At 35.9% G+C, this 17,793-nt stretch overlaps 2 protein-coding genes and 1 pseudogene across 2 annotated transcripts; all 3 read right to left on the minus strand.

Moving 5' to 3' along the window:
• Window positions 1-663: 663 nt before the first annotated feature.
• LOC136174844 (olfactory receptor 1165-like) lies at window positions 664-1,614 on the minus strand. Its single transcript, XM_065945097.1, has one exon. It carries the CDS (start codon window positions 1,612-1,614, stop codon window positions 664-666), a length of 951 nt encoding a protein of 316 aa, XP_065801169.1.
• A 6,487-nt stretch (window positions 1,615-8,101) lies between these two features.
• LOC136175429 (olfactory receptor 5D13-like) lies at window positions 8,102-9,538 on the minus strand (annotated as a pseudogene).
• Window positions 9,539-14,681: 5,143 nt separating this feature from the next.
• LOC136175430 (olfactory receptor 5D13-like) lies at window positions 14,682-17,793 on the minus strand. Its single transcript, XM_065945722.1, has 2 exons — window positions 17,765-17,793; window positions 14,682-15,636 (listed from the first exon to the last, which is right to left on the minus strand). The coding sequence occupies exons 1-2, from the start codon at window positions 17,791-17,793 to the stop codon at window positions 14,682-14,684; spliced, it is 984 nt and encodes a 327-aa protein (XP_065801794.1).

The following is a 17,793-nucleotide window of genomic DNA, read 5'->3' on the forward strand; positions in this document are numbered from 1 at the left end:
ATACATTTAGCTTTTTCTCAACATTCAGTATCATCTTAAATACCTTTTGTTGAACTATATTATACTGGTATTCAAAAAATGAGTGATGCCTACAGAGACTAGCTATTATTTTCAGGATCTTCTTGCTTAAAATCAGGTAATATTTTTATCATGCAAACTCAAAAGTCTTCATTTTACCTGGAGTAAAATAAAGTTTTGAGAAAAGCTAAAAGTTGCATTTTATAGAACTGAATCAAAAGAGTTAGTTATGAGAACTTGAGTGCAAATTTAGCCCTAACCCTAACACTAACCCTAACCTTAACCCTGACACTAGACAGAGTTATCATCTGTGTTTGCAGCAGTGTTACAAATCACAACATAAACTGTAGCATAAGGAATGAGTCTCTAACAATATATCTCTTTTTGTCACTCTGACTTCCACAATGTATTATTTCTATATTAATTCAGAAATAATTGTAGCTCATCCTGATCACTAAATAAAGAATGCAAAATGCAACATACAATTTATTTGAAACATAACCATATATTTACTTAAAATAAAGATAAGCTAGCATCAGAAATATATATGAAAATTATTAGACATAATATGAACATAAACATATTTGAGTTATATACAACTTGACTTTAATTCAAGTGGCTTTTCAGTCCCATTGGATTTCTGAATTATATTGAAGGAGAAAGCAGTTTCATAGTTATCAAACTCCTGGCTGTCTCTTTCACATCTTTATTCCTAAGGCTATAGATAAGAGGGTTCAGCATAGGAATCATGACAGTAAAAAACACGGTGGCTACTTTGACCAGGAGCCATGAGCTTTTGGAGTTGGGGACACAATAAAGGAACAGGACAGTCCCATGGAAAATGGTGATGGTGGTCAAGTGTGAGGCACAGGTGGAGAAGGTTTTTCGGAGTCCACCGGCTGAAGGCATCTTGATGATTGTGACAGCTATGAACACATAGGAGGCAAGGATAATCAGGAGGCTACACACCTCATTGAGTGTAGAAATGATGAAACACGTCAGTTGACTGAAATGGATGTCAGAACAGGAAGTAGAGATGATGGCAGAATACTCACAGCCAAAGTGATGTATGACATTAGAACCGCAGAAGGACAGCCCCAAAAGAGAACATGTGATTTTCAAGGAACACATTCCACCCCACGTGTAAGTCCCAGCGACCAGAAAGCTGCAGAGCTTAGGAGACATAGCAACTGTGTAGAGCAGGGGGTTACAAACAGCCACAAACCGGCCATAGGCCATCACTGCTAGCATGGACATCTCCGTAATCACAAATGCACAGCCAAAGAAAAACTGTGCCATGCATCCTTTGAAAGAGATAACTCTGTCTTCCACAACCAAGACACCTAGAAGTTTGGGTGTAAATACACTGGAAGAACAAATATCCAAAAAGGATAGATGGCTGAGAAAGAAGTACATGGGTGTGTGTAGTTTGGGACTGGTCCTTATGATCACCATTATGCCAAGGTTCCCCACCAGAGTGACTGTGTAAATGGTCAAGAACACCAGGAAAATGGGTACCTGGAGGCGTGGGTATTCTGAGAAGCCTGAGAGGATGAATATGGTCACAGAGCTCTGATTTCCTCCATTCAGTACCATGGCTCTTGATTTAAAAAATAAAAATGAAGAAGAATTAAAATTGAGCAGTGGAACATGAGAAGGTGGAGTGAAAGAAACTGAAGATAGTTCAACCTAAGCTAGTGAAGGCAGTGTGATCAGTGTATACTCAGGAATGTTCTGAAGTGTCAGGTTGAAGTCTTTACTTGACAAGTTAAGTGAATTTGATTATGGGAAATTAGTTTTATCCTTTAGAATTTTAGTTTCTCAATAAGAAAGAATAGTATTTATCAATAGTAGTATTATACATAAATGATTCTTAAATGAATGTGATGCTTAGAGCATTAAATATCCCCAAGATAGAATATAATTCTGTGAAAATGCAGGCTGCAGAGAAGGAAATCAGAAAAAAAAGAAAAAGAACTAAACAAATCATTGGTTGGATTATGGGAGTCACATGATAAAAGCAGAATTGACTTGGGAAAGATTAAACACTTTTAATGCATAAAGAAAAATATAATAGTAAATTTCTGTTGGATTAAACATATAACTGCACATGCATAACGGTCCTGGGACTAATGAAAATAGAATTTAGCCTGTATATTGCTGTTTTCAGCTCATATAGGTTTCCTCTGCCAAAAACCTTCTGGATTCTATATCCCTCAGAATGAAAGGATGATCCTAGGTTAAATCAACTCACCAAATGCCAAATATCCTTGGTGTGTTTTTATGATGGATTCCTTGCTAACATTAATATGCTGCATACACGTTTTGTATCAAAATTGAAATTTTGGTTTAAATATTTCCAGTCCTTTAATCAGAAAGCTGATGATTCCTGCAAAATATAGTTAATAAAGATAGCAAGAAATATCACCTGTCATTTTTGCAACAGTCAAGAAATTGCAGGAGGAGAATGAACACACCCTTGAGGAATAGACAGACCTAGAAATTACACTTCATGATGGTGTTTTAATTTGTTTTATATCTAACCACCTAACCCTGGGGACTCAAACCCTGAAGAATTCTTACAGAGTTTATTGTCATGAGCTACAAACAGAATAACTAAAGGAAACTTCCTCTTCTGTAATTTACAGTATGATTTCTTTTGTCATTGACCTATTGCTGATGTTTTTAAAAATAATTCACCTCTATACAGAGGCTGTGTTCATGCATGCTAAGTCGCTTCAGTTGTGTTGGACTCTTTGCGACCCCATGGACTGTAGCCTGCCAGGCACCTCTGGCCGTGGGATTCTCCAGGCAGTAATACTGGAGCGGGTTGCCATGCCCTCCTCCAGGGGATCTTCCTGACCCAGGAATTCAACCCCTCTTAAGTCTCTTATGTCTCTTACATTGGCAGGAGAGTTCTTTGCCACTAGCGCCACTTCGGAAGACCATACAGAGGCTATACTTCTTATCATAAAAATTATGTTAACATATTTTCCAATGACCCTAACCCAAATTATGGCTGATAAGATATGCTTTTTAGTCTTATATATCTCTACATATATTAATATGAAAACACACTTAACAATACACTAGACAAAACACACAACATTATACTATACATATTTTTGCATTTAGCCAGTTAGGCTTATTATTTGTCATGCCCTGAATATGAGTACCATCAGCTAAGGGTTGATAGAGTGGAGAATTATTAGGTGTCATGATACTGGCTTAGACTGCAAGGAGGCCCAACCAGTCAATCCTAAAGGAAATCAGTCCTGAATGTTCATTGGAAGAATTGATGCTGAAGCTGAAATTCCAATACTTTGGCCACCTGATGCAAAGACCTGACTCATTGGAAAAGACCCTGATGCTGGGAAAGACTGAAGCGGGAGGAGAAGAGGACCACAGAGGGTGAGATGGTTGGATGGCATCACCAACTCGATGGTCATGAGTTTGAGTAAACTCTGGGAGTTGGTGATGGACAGGAAGGACTAGCGTGCCGCAGTCCATCAGGTCATAGAGAGTCAGACATGACTGAGCGATTGAACTGACTGACTGACTGACTGATGATCCTGGTGATAGATTCAGCTATATTTTTGTACTACAGTCATAGAGTCATAGCACTAATATTTTAAGTTCATCCATGTGATCCCGGCACCCACTTCTTTATGTCACATATCAAGAAAGAAAGAAGGCCGTGTAAAATATTGACCCAATAAGGTGTTACTGCACAGTTTCTTTGAAAGAGGAAATTGTAACCCCTCCAGTATTCTTGCCTGGAAAATTCCATGGACAGCGGAGGCTGGTGGGCTACCATCCAGGGGGTCGCAAAAAGTCAGACACAACTGAACATATACACACTTTCATACATACATACACATGTAATTTCCTGTATAGGAAATCTTGATATACACATATGTAGGGGCATTGGAAAACAAAGATTACACAAGTTATTCAAAGTGATTGACAATTCTAGTGCAGCTAATTTTGGAAGATTTAGCCAAACGGGTAATCTACAACTCAGCAGCTAATTGAAGTTCACATTTACAAGTGTAAGCTATTTTTAATATGTGATGCTGAAGAAATAAAGAAAATATCTGCTTACTTGTTTGAGCATCTATTGTAAGCCACATCAAAGCAGTTGGCCTGATATTTCAACTGAAGGTTTGTTAGGGCAAGGATTGAATCACCAAATATACTTGTAATTTCAACCAAAGGAGCTTTTTAAAAGAGAATCACTTGCAATAGGTTTTTGGTTTTTTACTTCTTTGCTATTTTATAGATTTCTTAGTATGCTTTTTATTAGTAAGTCAAATATAAATGATAAAGATAGCTGAAGTTCATGTAGACCAAAGATAATTAGTTCAACAAGTTCTACTTTTAATTTTATTAATTCTATAAAGAATTACTCTAAAATTCTAAATTCCTTTCTTCCAAATTTTGCTCAGAATTGAATGCTAGTTTTAGTTAAAGCAAGCACTGTGTATATGATATGAACTTGTTTCTTTTTAAAAATATTTATTCATTGATCTTTGGCTCACGGGCTCCAGAACACAGGCTCGGTCGTCATGGGGACAGGCTGAGTCGCGCCGTGACATTTGGGATCTTCCCAGACCAGGGATCCAAACAGTGCTTTTATCCTCCAATATGGACTTTAATTAAAGCTTTAAGACCTTAATTCCATAAACTTTTACAGTGCTTCTAAATAGAGAAACCCAGATTGTGAATGCTCCCACAGAGAGGTTGGGGATTGCATTATGTAAATATGTTTTTAAAAATGAATATTTTAATTATTTGTGATATGGGATCTTTTGTGTTAAAAAACAGAATTATTTCAAATTCAGATGAAAAGATTTGTGGGAGAAGTAAGTGTCAAATGCTTATTTAAGTAAAAAATGACTAAATGGTTTTATTTACAGAACTTGTTATTTTTTAAACAAGTAGGGTGAGAAAAAGAAAGAGATTAAAATAAAGGCAAGTTAAACTACAGGAAAATATTTGTCAGGAGAAATATGGGGGTTCTAGACTAGAGCGATATTAAAATAAACTGTGAATGGACCCAGACAGATTGTTGAAGAAACTTTTTCAAAGGGAGAAGTATTTTTATTTTTGGTCTAATACAAAATCAGACTGTATCCTAACAGACACAAACAGGTAATTGGGGGAAAATATCAAAATATACTGGAATGCCATCAATATTACAAAATGCCACAGATCATGTGATGAAAATTATTTTATTATGTGGAGGACTATATAGTCTCTGACACACAGTTTTCCCACTGAGAAATTTAGGGAAGTTTACTAGTGGCTTAATAAAAAAGAAGATTCATTTAGGGCTACCATATTTCAACTTATTTCAAAGTAAATTTTGCCAAAGTGTTGATGCCCAGAATTTTGTAGTTTCCTACTGTAAGTTCCCCAGGACAATCAAAAGAACCCATGTCTCATTTTCTCCCATTTCCTGTGGCCACCACAACTTCCATGATAGTATTCTCCACCAGACACCCAATTTTTCAAGACATTTGGTTCGGTGAACACTACATTACAGTATCCACAAAGGGTAATTTATAAACTATAATATTACTACAGACCACTGATTATTGGAATCCATTTTTTTTTTATTCACATGATGCTTGTTCTGTGTTTAAGGCTAAAGATATTGTCCAAATACTCATCTTTGAAAGCCTTCCCCAAAATTACCATCTGAATTTCTTTGGGAAAACATAAACCTCACTAGAAGGTTATACTAGGAAATTAGGTTTTTTTTTTAAGTATTGAAAAAATTAATCACGATATTGCACAGTAATGATCAGACTGGAAATGTGCCATCTTTAGGAGTGGAGGATGCTATGGTTAGTAGAATATGGAAAAATGAAGATAGGTATCACAGATCAAGAAACTATTTTTTATCAACTTGAATCAAGAACTCTTTTACTAATTTCCTACTAAATCTAGTAGATTTTATATTTTAAACGTTTTACAAATTTTGATTCTGAATTTCCCTTATGTAGGGCTTCCTGGTGGCTCAGATGGTAAAGAATCTACCTACAATTCTGGAGATGTGGGTTTGACCCCTGGATGGGGAAAGATCACCTGGAGAAGAGAACAGCGACCCACTCCCATCCTAGGCTCCCTCCCCTCTCCTCATTGCATTCTTCAGGTCATCACAGAACACCAGACTGGGCTCCCTGTACTGGAAAGGAACATTCGGTTATGACCCTTGTATGACAAACAAACATTAAATTATTATCACTATTGCCATACACAAGAGGGTCGGGAATTTTGTTGTACATCCTTAAACAATAGAAGACATATGATTAGTGTAAAGCATTATGGTAAACATTTAATTTTCATGGAAAACTAAATCATGTGAGGAAACAAACAATATTTAATATGTTGAGTTGTAACTGCAACACACGGTCCCTCCCTGCCCTCTGCTTATAAACCTTAATAATGCTTCGTGAGACCCAAATAGGAAAGGCAAGTTCATATTCTTAGTCTCAAACAGCCATTTGCTTAAAGCAGTCCAATGACCCATCAATTATTAAAACCTTTGGTAAAACCAGTCATAGTCATGGATTATCTGTTATTTGATATAGAATTACCTGAAATTATCAAGGTTGAATATCTTTAAAGAGATAAATGTTTTAATTAATCTTTGGTGAATATTGAGCCAGGGCTTTCCAGGTGGTGGTGCTAGTGGTAAAGAATCTGCCAGCCAATGAAGGAGCCGCCAGAGACTCTGGTTCAATCCCTGAGAGGCCTGGATTTGATTCCTGCATTGGGAAGTTTCCCTGGAGGAGGAAATGGCAACCCACTCCAGCATTCTTCCCTGGAGAATTCCATGGACAGAGGAGCCTGAGGGGATACAGTCCATGGCATCACAATGCCAGACATGACCGAGAAGGCACGCATCACCCATGCACAAATATTGAGCCACATTCTTCATGTCACCCTATACCCCTGACCTGACACATAAAAGCTCTACAAGAAGCAAAATTTTTCAAACTTTGACTTTGAACTTCGCCATTTTTTTTTTCCTTTGACTTGTAAAAAGTTAATAGATGAGACCCAAACAGGAGCTTGATTGCTTCCAACATAAGAATGATCCAAGGAGGATGATATACAGACAGGTCTGGAGACTGAAGATTTATTGGTCCGATTAGCCCAGCCTTGAAGCTAGAGTGACCTGCCTCATATCAGCAGAGCTACCTCAGGAAAGTCACTTTTTCAAAAATAGCTCTTGTTACAATCTACTGGAGTTCATAAATGTTTCTTTTTCATCAAGGAATAGCTAAGGCTTTATTGAAATCTGTATATTAAATCATAAGCACTTTGTTGATTGGTATATTGTACTGTCATTGGAGAACTGGTTTAAAGATACTGTAACTTAAAATGAATTGAAAATTACCTCAGTAAAATTTCCAGTCAAATAAGTAGATGAATAAGTTTTAAAATGTACAACCACAATGATGTAAGTAGAAAAACTTAGGTGATAGGTATATATTATATCTCCAACATTTGTATCATTTTCTTGAACTAGCACATAGGAAATATTTTATATGGTTTATAATATGGTTATATTACCAATTATAGTTTAACTATGCCATATTCAGAACTATTTAAGATAAATTCATTTGTTATCTATCTTTATTTGCCTGGGAAACTTCCAAAACCACAATGTTTCTTATGGAATTAATAAAGTCTTTTTTAAGATAGTTAGAGTTTTACTCTAAGCAGCTTTTAACATACTACTTTTATATTAAGAAGTAAAACTTCCTTATTGTAGACTATAACTCTTCAGATCCTTTCAAAATTCCTACAGTTCACTTGACTTGAATTAGACTGAAATATAACCAGGACAACTACAAGGTCAGATATTATACACACAAAACAATTACAGTTCAGTATCTGTATCAAAAATTTAAGTAGTCTTTTATTTCTATTTTAATTTGTAATTTTAGAGTTACTTTCATAAAATAAAAAAGTGAACAGAAATTGGCCTGTCAATTGCAAGGTTAAAATAGGTTCATGATTCAATTTGCTATTGAGAAACTCTTACTCCCCAAAAATCTTTCTAGCTTTACATTTTATCACAGAGCAATTTAATATTCAGTGATTTCTTCACCAATTCTTTCACATCTTTGTTGCTGAGGCTGTAGATCACTGGGTCCAGCATGAGGATGACCACTATGTAAAAGACAGACCATGAGCCATGAGCTTCTGGAGTTAGGAACACAGTAGAGGAAAAGGATGGTCCCGTGGAAGATGGTAACGGCAGTCACGTGGGGGGCACAGCTGGAGAAGGGTTTGTGGCGCACCCCTCCACCCCCTGTCGAAGGCATCCTTAAGACAGTGATAAAAATGCAAACATAGCAGGTAAGGATGATCATCAGGCTGCTTACTTCATTGACTGTAGCAGAGACTAAAATGATCTGGTTAATGCAGGGGTCAGAGCAGGAAACAGCAACAGTGCCAGCATGCTCACAGACAAAGCTATTTATGAACTTAGTCCCACAAACGGATAACGTTGACAAAACGTGTGTGTATATTAAAGAACAGGCTACACTCCAAGAGTATGATGCAGACACCAACAAGAAACAAAGCTTCTGGGACATCTAGAGAAGAGGGTTTCAAACGACCACAACTCGATCACATGCCATCACTGCCAACAGGAACGTCTCTGTCACCACAGATATGCAGACAAAGAAGAACTGCATGAGGCATCCTGTGAAGGAGATGGTTCCGTCTTCTACAATCAGGTTTTCTAGTAGCTTGGGTGTAACTACTGTTGAGTAACAGAAATCCACAAAGGATAAGTGGCTGAGAAAGAAGCACATGGGCGTGCGGAGCCTGGAGCTGGACTTGATGATCAGGATCATGCCAGGTTCCCCAGCACAGTGACTGTGTAGATGGTCAGGAAGACCAGGAACAGGGGCAGCTGGAGCCGAGGATATTCTGAGAAGCCCAAGAGAATGAAAGCGACCTCAGCACTCTGGTTCGCTTGGTTCTTGTGGACAAAATAGGAATGCTGATCCAGAAGTAAAAACCAAAATTTGAAATAGTAAGAGACCAGAAAAGAAAATGTGTTGAGAAGCTCAGTGGGTCTCTGTTAAGAGTGTTGTTGAAAAATACCAGATTCCCACTTTATTTCAAATGCTAGTATTTGCTTACATAGTGATTCCACAGTGAATGATAATTTTAAGTCAATGTAACCATTGAAAACAAAGAACTAAAACAGGCTGAACCCTACTCTATTTCAGATAATAAAATTCAGTATTTATTTATTTATTTTTCACTGTGCTGGGTCCTGGCTGCTGCTCACAGGGTCCCCCCAGTTGCAGTAAGCAAGGGCCTCCGCCAGCTGTGGTTCTGGGTCTCTCACTGAGATGATGACTCCCCACCCTTGCTGCAGAGGAAAGCAGAATTCAGCAGCGGCGGCTCTCGAGTGCAGGCTCAGTGGAGACGGGCCCCGATGCCCTGCTATGTGGACCCCTCCTGGACCAGGGACTGAACCCATGGGTGTCACTCACTGGTAGGCAGCCTCCCAACCGCTGGACCACCAGGGAAGTCCATCAAATAATAAAATTCAGTGTTATCAGCTGACTTCCTGGAACACTCTCTTTGCATGAATTTGAGCTTCGTGAAACAGTTCAGTTGGAGGAAAAGCATATGAGATTCTACAATTTCTTACCTGACTCACTTCTTTAGCTCTGAGACAAATTACTTACAACTATTAATTTTTTAAATGATAACATCCCTGAAAAATAGTTAAAGTTTACTTTGATGTTCTGCCCTTGTACTCCTAGTAACCCAAAATTTTCAACCCATTCTGGAATCGTGCTGTGAAAGTACACTAAACTTTTTCACTTACATTGAATTAATTTTGAAAATGTTTAAATGCTATTCTTTATAGCCTATTTTATTATTCATCAGGAGGTTAACAACAAAATAAGTGCCATACCTGCTGTGATAATAGCTGAAACTATCTTGGACAAAAAGCTTTTCTTTTTCCAGAATAGCACATTATAGAATTTGGTTGACAAAAATAAAAACTATGAAGCTACTGGACAAAGCCTATAAATTTCAAGATACAGAAAAAACATGTATTACTGCATTTTAATTAAGTTTTTAGCTTTTTCAAAGAAAAATATCAAGAAAAAAACCATTTTAAATGGGACATCGGAACATTTCCTGTTTATTACTGCTATCACAAGGCATATCTTCCATAATAAGATGAGAATATTAGTATAAACTTTGAATCACGAGAATGGAACTAGATATTTCAATAATGAATCCAAAGGTTATACGACAAGGTGTGATGCATAGTAGATATTTAGCTTTCTTGTTCATTGGAATTATGAGTAATGGCTATGATTTTTAAAAACTTATGAGTTGTGAAAATCAGGCACAAAATGGATTGTTGTCAACTGGAGCACACATTTGGGAAGACAGTGTAGACCTCCTTTTCTCTAGAGCCCACACAATAGATACACTATAGTATTTTGTTTGAACACTTAGTCTACAATGCATAATTATATTTCTAATGTCCTACAGATTTTCTTACTCCATTACAGCTTTCTCGGATTGCCACGTTCTGACCCTGTAGGAAAGATATCTTCCAAACACCATCCCCACAATAGACCCTCTGTAGCAATAGTGTAAGTTCTCAGTCCTTCCTTCAGTTTAAAATACTCTGTGCAAGATCAGAATAATTGTCCATGATTACTTTAACCTGACTTTCCGTGACTTTAAGATTCCAAACAAATGTTATTAGTGAATGCATGGCATTTCTATCATTCAGTCTGACTTTTTCAAAACTGCTTGTATCTATCAAAATGTGTATATCACTTAACGCATTCTTGTTTAGTGAAAGTGAGTCTATCAAACTGTGTTGCATAGCACATGCCCATTTCCTTATATTAGCAGCTTATTTCCCCACTTTATTCTTGCTTCTGACGTTTTATTTTGCCACCTACTGTAATAGATAGTACTCCTTTTTTGCCCCCTTTGTATACATACAAACACTCCTGTTTATTACTCACAGGTATGATATGCCGTATTGTTTTATTTATAAATATGATTGTTACTGTCACTTTGCTTCTTGAAGATTACAGGAAAAAGTGAAGACAGTGCTTGCTTTTTTTATTATTCTTCATTTGCCAAAATGTTTATTTCATTTCCAGCTATATAGTGGAAACCCAACAAGAAAACCAGGATGAATAGTATTTGAAAGAAAGAAAGAAAGAATCAGAACACAATACCACAAACCTTTAAAATCAAATTAAATCATTTTGTGGGTACTTTGCTCTAAACATATGTGTCTCCTGCAAAGATTGTTGGGACTCTGCATTTTCTTTTTAAAATAAAACAAGGGTTATGAGTCAGCTCACCTGAATACAAAAACCCTTGAATGAGTCTGCTAAAGAACTCCTTGCTAAGAATTAAACACCTGGAATGCCGCTGCTTACTATTTAATAGAAACAGACCTGAAAACGGGAGTGCAACCCACCAGTAAATTTATGAGCTATTTCATATATTGCTATTTTCATATATATTCTACATATATCACTACTATTTTACATATATTACTATTGAGAAAATTCCCAGATACCAAAGGTAAGATCAAACTGGAAACTAAATCCTGACACAAAACTGCATCACAAATATATGCCATCAAGATCTTAGGGATGTGGAGACAGACATTATCACTAAAGTGTTGCCTTGATGACTGCAGTTCAGTAATTAGATGTTAACACTGTCCCATGTGCTGTCTTGATTGTATATTATTTCCCTAAAACCTTAGGGCATTTGAATTGTCAGCTTGTTTAATCTTAAAACGTAAAAGAAATTGCATCTGTTTCTTGATTTTATATGGATGCAAAATATAAAACTATTCAAGAGAAAAATAATTTATTTGACAGTATTGCAGAAATAGCTTTTATTAAACTATGTTTAATTTATTTTTCTATTTTCTTATGACAGTAAATACTCATATTTTCTTATGTTTTTCAAAAAATAGGACCTAAACAGTAACTCATATTGTTTATTTGGTATATTACACCATTTATATTGTAAACTTCATGTTATATTTACATTACTGATTTTATCAAGAGGAAATTACTTTCATTGTTGTTTTTCAAATGTAAATACAGTGTTCTCAGATGTTTAAATTTACTATTGAATCTTAAAAAACAACTCAGTGGACGTGAATTTGAGCAAGCTCCGGGAGATAGCAGAGGACAGGGAAGCCTGGCGTGCTACATTCCATGGGGTAGCAGACAGCCAGACAGGACTTAGCCACTGAACAACAGCAGCATGCCAAATGCACACTTTTTTGTACTAAATCCCTCTTAGATATGATGTATTATCTTATTTTATATATCAATGCACTGATTTGCTATTTGAACTGGTTGCCCATGTTTATTTATGATATATTATTCTGTACATTTCTTGGCTGGTGATACCGTCATCAGACAATAAGCTATAAAACACTCCCTACTTATTTTACAGAGAGGCAAAGTTTATGCAAGATTGACAATTATATCTTCTTAATGTGGAATCTTCCTTGAAGATAAGACTATGATATTTATAAAGAATTTTCTGGAGTTTTGATAATAACAGTAGGAAATAACCACCAAATATAACTAGAAAATTACTCCTAGATGTTTCTTCTTTCAGGCTCTTCTTTCAAACTCAGGGTTATTTTTATTTACTTTCTGTTGAGTATTATCTTTGTGCTTAGAATGAAACTATTTTTCATCTACAAGACTCTTCTTGAACTTGAATGAACTATGTATCTAGGCAGTCGTACCCAGGAAGAATAGCATTGAAAGAGTATTCCACAGTCTGTTCCCCTATTAGCTCATCTAAGTTTTTCTTTATCTCTTTCAGGCAAAATATTTTTTTAGGATGATGAATAGTAATGAAGGCCAGTTGTGCAATAAAGAATTTAACCCACCATCTATGGAGTTGGTATATCATATGACAGTTGCCCAGCATCAGCAAATTTGCTGAAATCTTACTTATTAATATACATGATATGAAAATTAGTATCACCAATGAGGCTTATGGGCTTTCCTGGAGGCTCAGACAGTAAAGAATCTGCCTGCAATGCAGGACGACAGGTTTTGATCCCTGGGTAAGGATGATCCCCTGGAGTAGGGAATGGCTATCCACTCCAGTATTCTTCCCTGTAGAATTCCATGGACAGAATAGCTTGTGGGTTATATCCACGGGGTCGCAAAGAGTCGGAGAAGACTGAGAACCTAACACAATGAGGTTTATATTGAACTTATAACATTTTCTCCATTAAGAGACTATTCTGTACATTCTTTCTTTATCTTGTGAACAATTTCATTAAAAATATTTCCACAACACTTTAGAAACAAAACAAAAAGCTGCACCTATGCAAACCACCAAGAAGACTTTAAAGTTAAAAGAGTATAATTTATTTCTGGAAATAAAGAGCTCATCATTAGGACTTTGTAGAACAGACAATAAAATCATTTATATTAACAGATTTTCAATCCTAAAATCATTACATTCATTGTAAAATTGTACTGTCAAAATTTATGGAGAATTTCTGCTTTAAATACATGTAAATAAATGACTATTCACAGTATTTTCTGAAGTAACAGACATTGTATTCTAAAGGATTCTGCAGCCATCCAGACTTTTTTTTTCTTTATAATTTGTTCTGGCTTTTCTTGAAAGACAGAAACCTAATTATAGCTTCAAAATTATTCTTTGCCTAAAATCTGTCATCTAATTTTTTAAGATTAGGATCTTAAATACAAAATGTGTAACATATGTCAAAGATAGTTCATTGTATAAACTGCAGGTAAGTTTGCTAGTTGGGCAAAATTAAATCAGGTTAGCCAAGATGCTCTAGCTGATATTAGCAGGGTTCCCATTCAGTCCACCAATAATGTTACTTACCAATGAAGTTCTCTGTTATTTTATCTTTATATACCAATAGCTATATCATACACAATTTAAGATTGACGTGAAGATTACTTTAGATTTAGCTGGAACTATTTCTGAAGTGTGCAGTTCTTATTTTATTTTTGATGTTTTATTTACAAAAAGCAAATAAATTTTATATTAACAAGTACAATTTGACCAAATTATATTCAGGACTTTGTGGGGACAGAAATATGACTTCTTTGAACTTATAATGTACCAATATTTCTTGTGTGGGATTAAATAAATATGTCTTTTCAATTTAGTGTCTTAGTGTTGAACAACTCTCAGTTTACTATATTTCTGTTGATGCAACTCTCTCATAAATTTTCTATAAATTTAACTATAAATTACTTTAACTTTTAGCTATATATTTTCAGAGCAACTCTATAAATCCATTACTCGATGACTGTACCTTGGCAGCCAAATGATAATGTGAGCTTACTCAGAAATCTTTATATGAAAAACCACCTAGAGACTTAATTTAAATGGTCCAGGCTTTAATTATGTGTTGTTTGTTATTTTATAGGTAATTCTCTGAAGTTTACTAAAGTTGTTGCATGTTGTATTAGCCAGGGCCTTTCACACTTCAAAAGTGTGTACTGTTTTCTTTTCTGAAAAAAAAAATAGTTTGAAAGTACTGTAAATTCTGGAAGATTTGGACAACTATCCTCTTGAAAGTGCACACTAAATCTTAGTCATTTTACATTAATCATTAATTGACATTTTAAGTTGGTGTTGATTAACTTCCTGACAGCGGCCTTCACATCTTTGTTCCTGAGGCTGTAGATCAGCGGGTTCAGCATGGGGATGACCACTGCGTAAAACACAGAACCCACCTTGAGCATAAGCCACGAGCTTTTGGAGTTAGGAACACAATAGAGGAAAAGGATGCTCCCATGGAAGATGGTGATGGCAGTCAGGTGGGAGGCACAGGTGGAGAAGGCTCTGTGGCGACCCCCAGTTGAAGGCATCTTCAGAACAGTGATAAAAATGCAAACATAGGAGGTAAGAATAATCATCAGGCTGCTTACTTCATTGAATGTGGCAGAGGCTAAAGTGATCTCCTGGTTAATGTAAGGGTCAGAGCAGGAAACAGCAACTACGGCCGCGTGCTCACAGACACAGTTATTTATGAACTTAGTCCCACAGAAGGATAAAGTCAAAAACAGTAATGTGTATATTAGGGAACAGGCTATGCCCCAAGAGTATGTAGCAATCACCAACACAAAGCTAAACCTCTGGAACATCACAACTGTGTAGAGAAGAGGGTTGCAAACGGCCACAACTCGATCACATGCCATCACTGCCAACAGGAATGTCTCTGTCACCACAGATATGCAGACAAAGAAGAATTGCATGAGGCATCCTGTGAAGGAGATGCTTCTGTCTTCTACAATCAGGTTTTCTAGTAGCTTGGGTGTAACTACTGTTGAGTAACAGAAATCCACAAAGGATAAGTGGCTGAGAAAGAAGTACATGGGCGTGAGGAGCCTGGAGCTGGACTTGATGATCAGGATCATGCCCAGATTCCCCAGCACAGTGACTGTGTAGATGGTCAGGAAGACCAGGAACAGGGGCAGCTGGAGCTGAGGATATTCCGAGAAGCCCAAGAGAATGAAAGCGACCTCAGCACTCTGGTTTGCTTGGTTCCTGTGGACAAAATATTAATGTAATCCAGAAGTAAAAACTAAAGTTTGAAATAGGTGAGAGAACAGAAAATGTGTTGAGAAGCTCAGTGGGTCTCTGTTTACAGTGTTTCTGTAAATGCTATATACTTCTGCCTTATTTCAGATGCTAATGTCCACTTATATGTCAATTAAATAGCCAATAATAATTTTCATTGTGTATGATCTTCGGAAACAAAGAACTAAAACAGATTAGATCCAGCTTTATTTCAAATAATAAAATTCATTATTATCAGCTGCTTTCAAGAGACATTGTCTTTGCATGACTCTGAGCTTTGTGAAAACACCTGATTTGACAATTCAATTACATGCATTGGAGAAAAACATATCGTTAGGTTCCAGTTTCTTACCTGCCTCACCTCCTGAGATATGAGAAAATTAACTTATATGTTAATTTGTAGAATGGTAACATCTCTGCAAAACAGTTAATATAATATCTTCTTGGTTGTTCTATCTCCTTTCAATTCCTTTTTTATTCCTAGTTATTCCAAATTCTCAACCCTTTCTGGAGCTATGCTATAAAACATACTGAATTTTTTCACTTATGTTGAATTAACTTTGAAAATATTTAAATGTATTCTTCATAGCCAATTGTATTATTCATCAGAAGTTTCAAAACAAAATATGTGCTATGCTTCCTGTGATAATAGTTGAAATAGTATTGAACAGAAAACTGTTATTTTTTTCCATTGTAGCAGACTTTGGAGTTTGGGTGACAAAAATAAGAACTGCGAAAGTACTGGAGAAAGCAAATAGGCTTCAGAATGGATCAAATATATACTCTGCCATTTTGAATTAAGAAGAATTTGAATTTGAATTCCAAAGAAAAGTGGCTGGAAAACACCTATTTCAAATGGGACACCAGAATGTTTCTTGATTATTACTGATCACAAGGCATTTCCTCAACAGCAAGATAAGAATATTAATATAAACTTTCAATCACTAGAATGGAACTAGATACTTCAATAATGAATTCAAATGCTGTAAGACATGGTAGAACAGATATTTACCTTTTTATATATTAGAATTATGAATAATTGTTAGATCAAACATCTGATATGTTTGTGAAAATCCTGCAGAAACACGGACATCTATCAACTGGAGGCGACATTGGGGAATACAATGTCGGAATCCCTTCTTCTAGAAGCCCCATGATAGAAGCACTGTAGAATTTCATTAGGACGCCTGGTTTAAGATGCATATTTCCTTATTTTCCTCTAGGTTTTCTCACCACACTATAGCTTTCTCTGATTCCCACATGATGAACTTGTAAGAAAGATATCTTCCAAAGACCATATCCACAACAGATCCTCTGTGAAAATACTCTGTAAGGTCTCAGTTTGGCAAAGATTGATTATGACTCTATTATTCCAGCCACATTCCTTCCATTTAAAATACTCTGTGAAAGACTATGAGAATAATTTTCCATGATTGTTTAATATAACAGTGACTTTAAGGTTCCAAATAAATGTTAAGCAAATGCATAACATTAACATTATTCAGTATGACTTTTCCAAAAACTGCTTAGATCTATATTCAACCTCATTATCACTTAATACACCCTTCTTTAGTGAAGGTGGATTTATTAACTTCTGCTATGTAGTACACGCCTATTTCTTTATAATTTATTTCTCCATTTTATTCTTTCTTATGACGTTTGCTTTATTTTGCCACCTACTTTTATAGACATGACTCATTGTTTCATCCCCTCTGTATACAGACAAACTTTCATATTTATCACTCACAATTGCTGTAGGTTATTTTCCTATTATTTACAAATATGGTTGTTACTGTCACTTTGTTTCTAGAAAATTACAGGAAAATCTTGAAGACAAGGCCCACTTTGTTATAATTCTCCCTTTTACCAAAAGGAGAATTCTCCATTTCTGACTTTATGATGAATACCCAATGAGAAAACTATGATAAAAACTATTTGAAAGAAAGAATTGGAATATAACTCCATAAACCTTCTCAGCCAAAAAGTGGTTCTTTGTGGACACTTTGTTCTACACATATGTTTGGCTCCTACAAAGATTACTGGATCCTTGTGTTTTATTTTTTAAGTAAAACAAAGGAGACATGAGTCAACTCACCTAAACACAGAAGAACTTGAATGAGTCAT

Source organism: Muntiacus reevesi, chromosome 9 (assembly GCF_963930625.1).
Source record: "Muntiacus reevesi chromosome 9, mMunRee1.1, whole genome shotgun sequence".
In the NCBI taxonomy this organism is placed as follows: domain Eukaryota; kingdom Metazoa; phylum Chordata; class Mammalia; order Artiodactyla; family Cervidae; genus Muntiacus; species Muntiacus reevesi.

Bases quoted from the DNA above. Each gene is read 5' to 3' on its own strand.
- LOC136175430 (XM_065945722.1), bottom strand. From the start codon at position 17,793: ATGACTCATTCAAGTTCTTCTGTGTTTAG. The intron at 15,637-17,764 runs GTGAGTTGACTC...TTTTGTCCACAG, and splicing joins TCAAGTTCTTCTGTGTTTAG to GAACCAAGCAAACCAGAGTG.
- LOC136174844 (XM_065945097.1), bottom strand. From the start codon at position 1,614: ATGGTACTGAATGGAGGAAATCAGAGCTCTGTGACCATATTCATCCTC.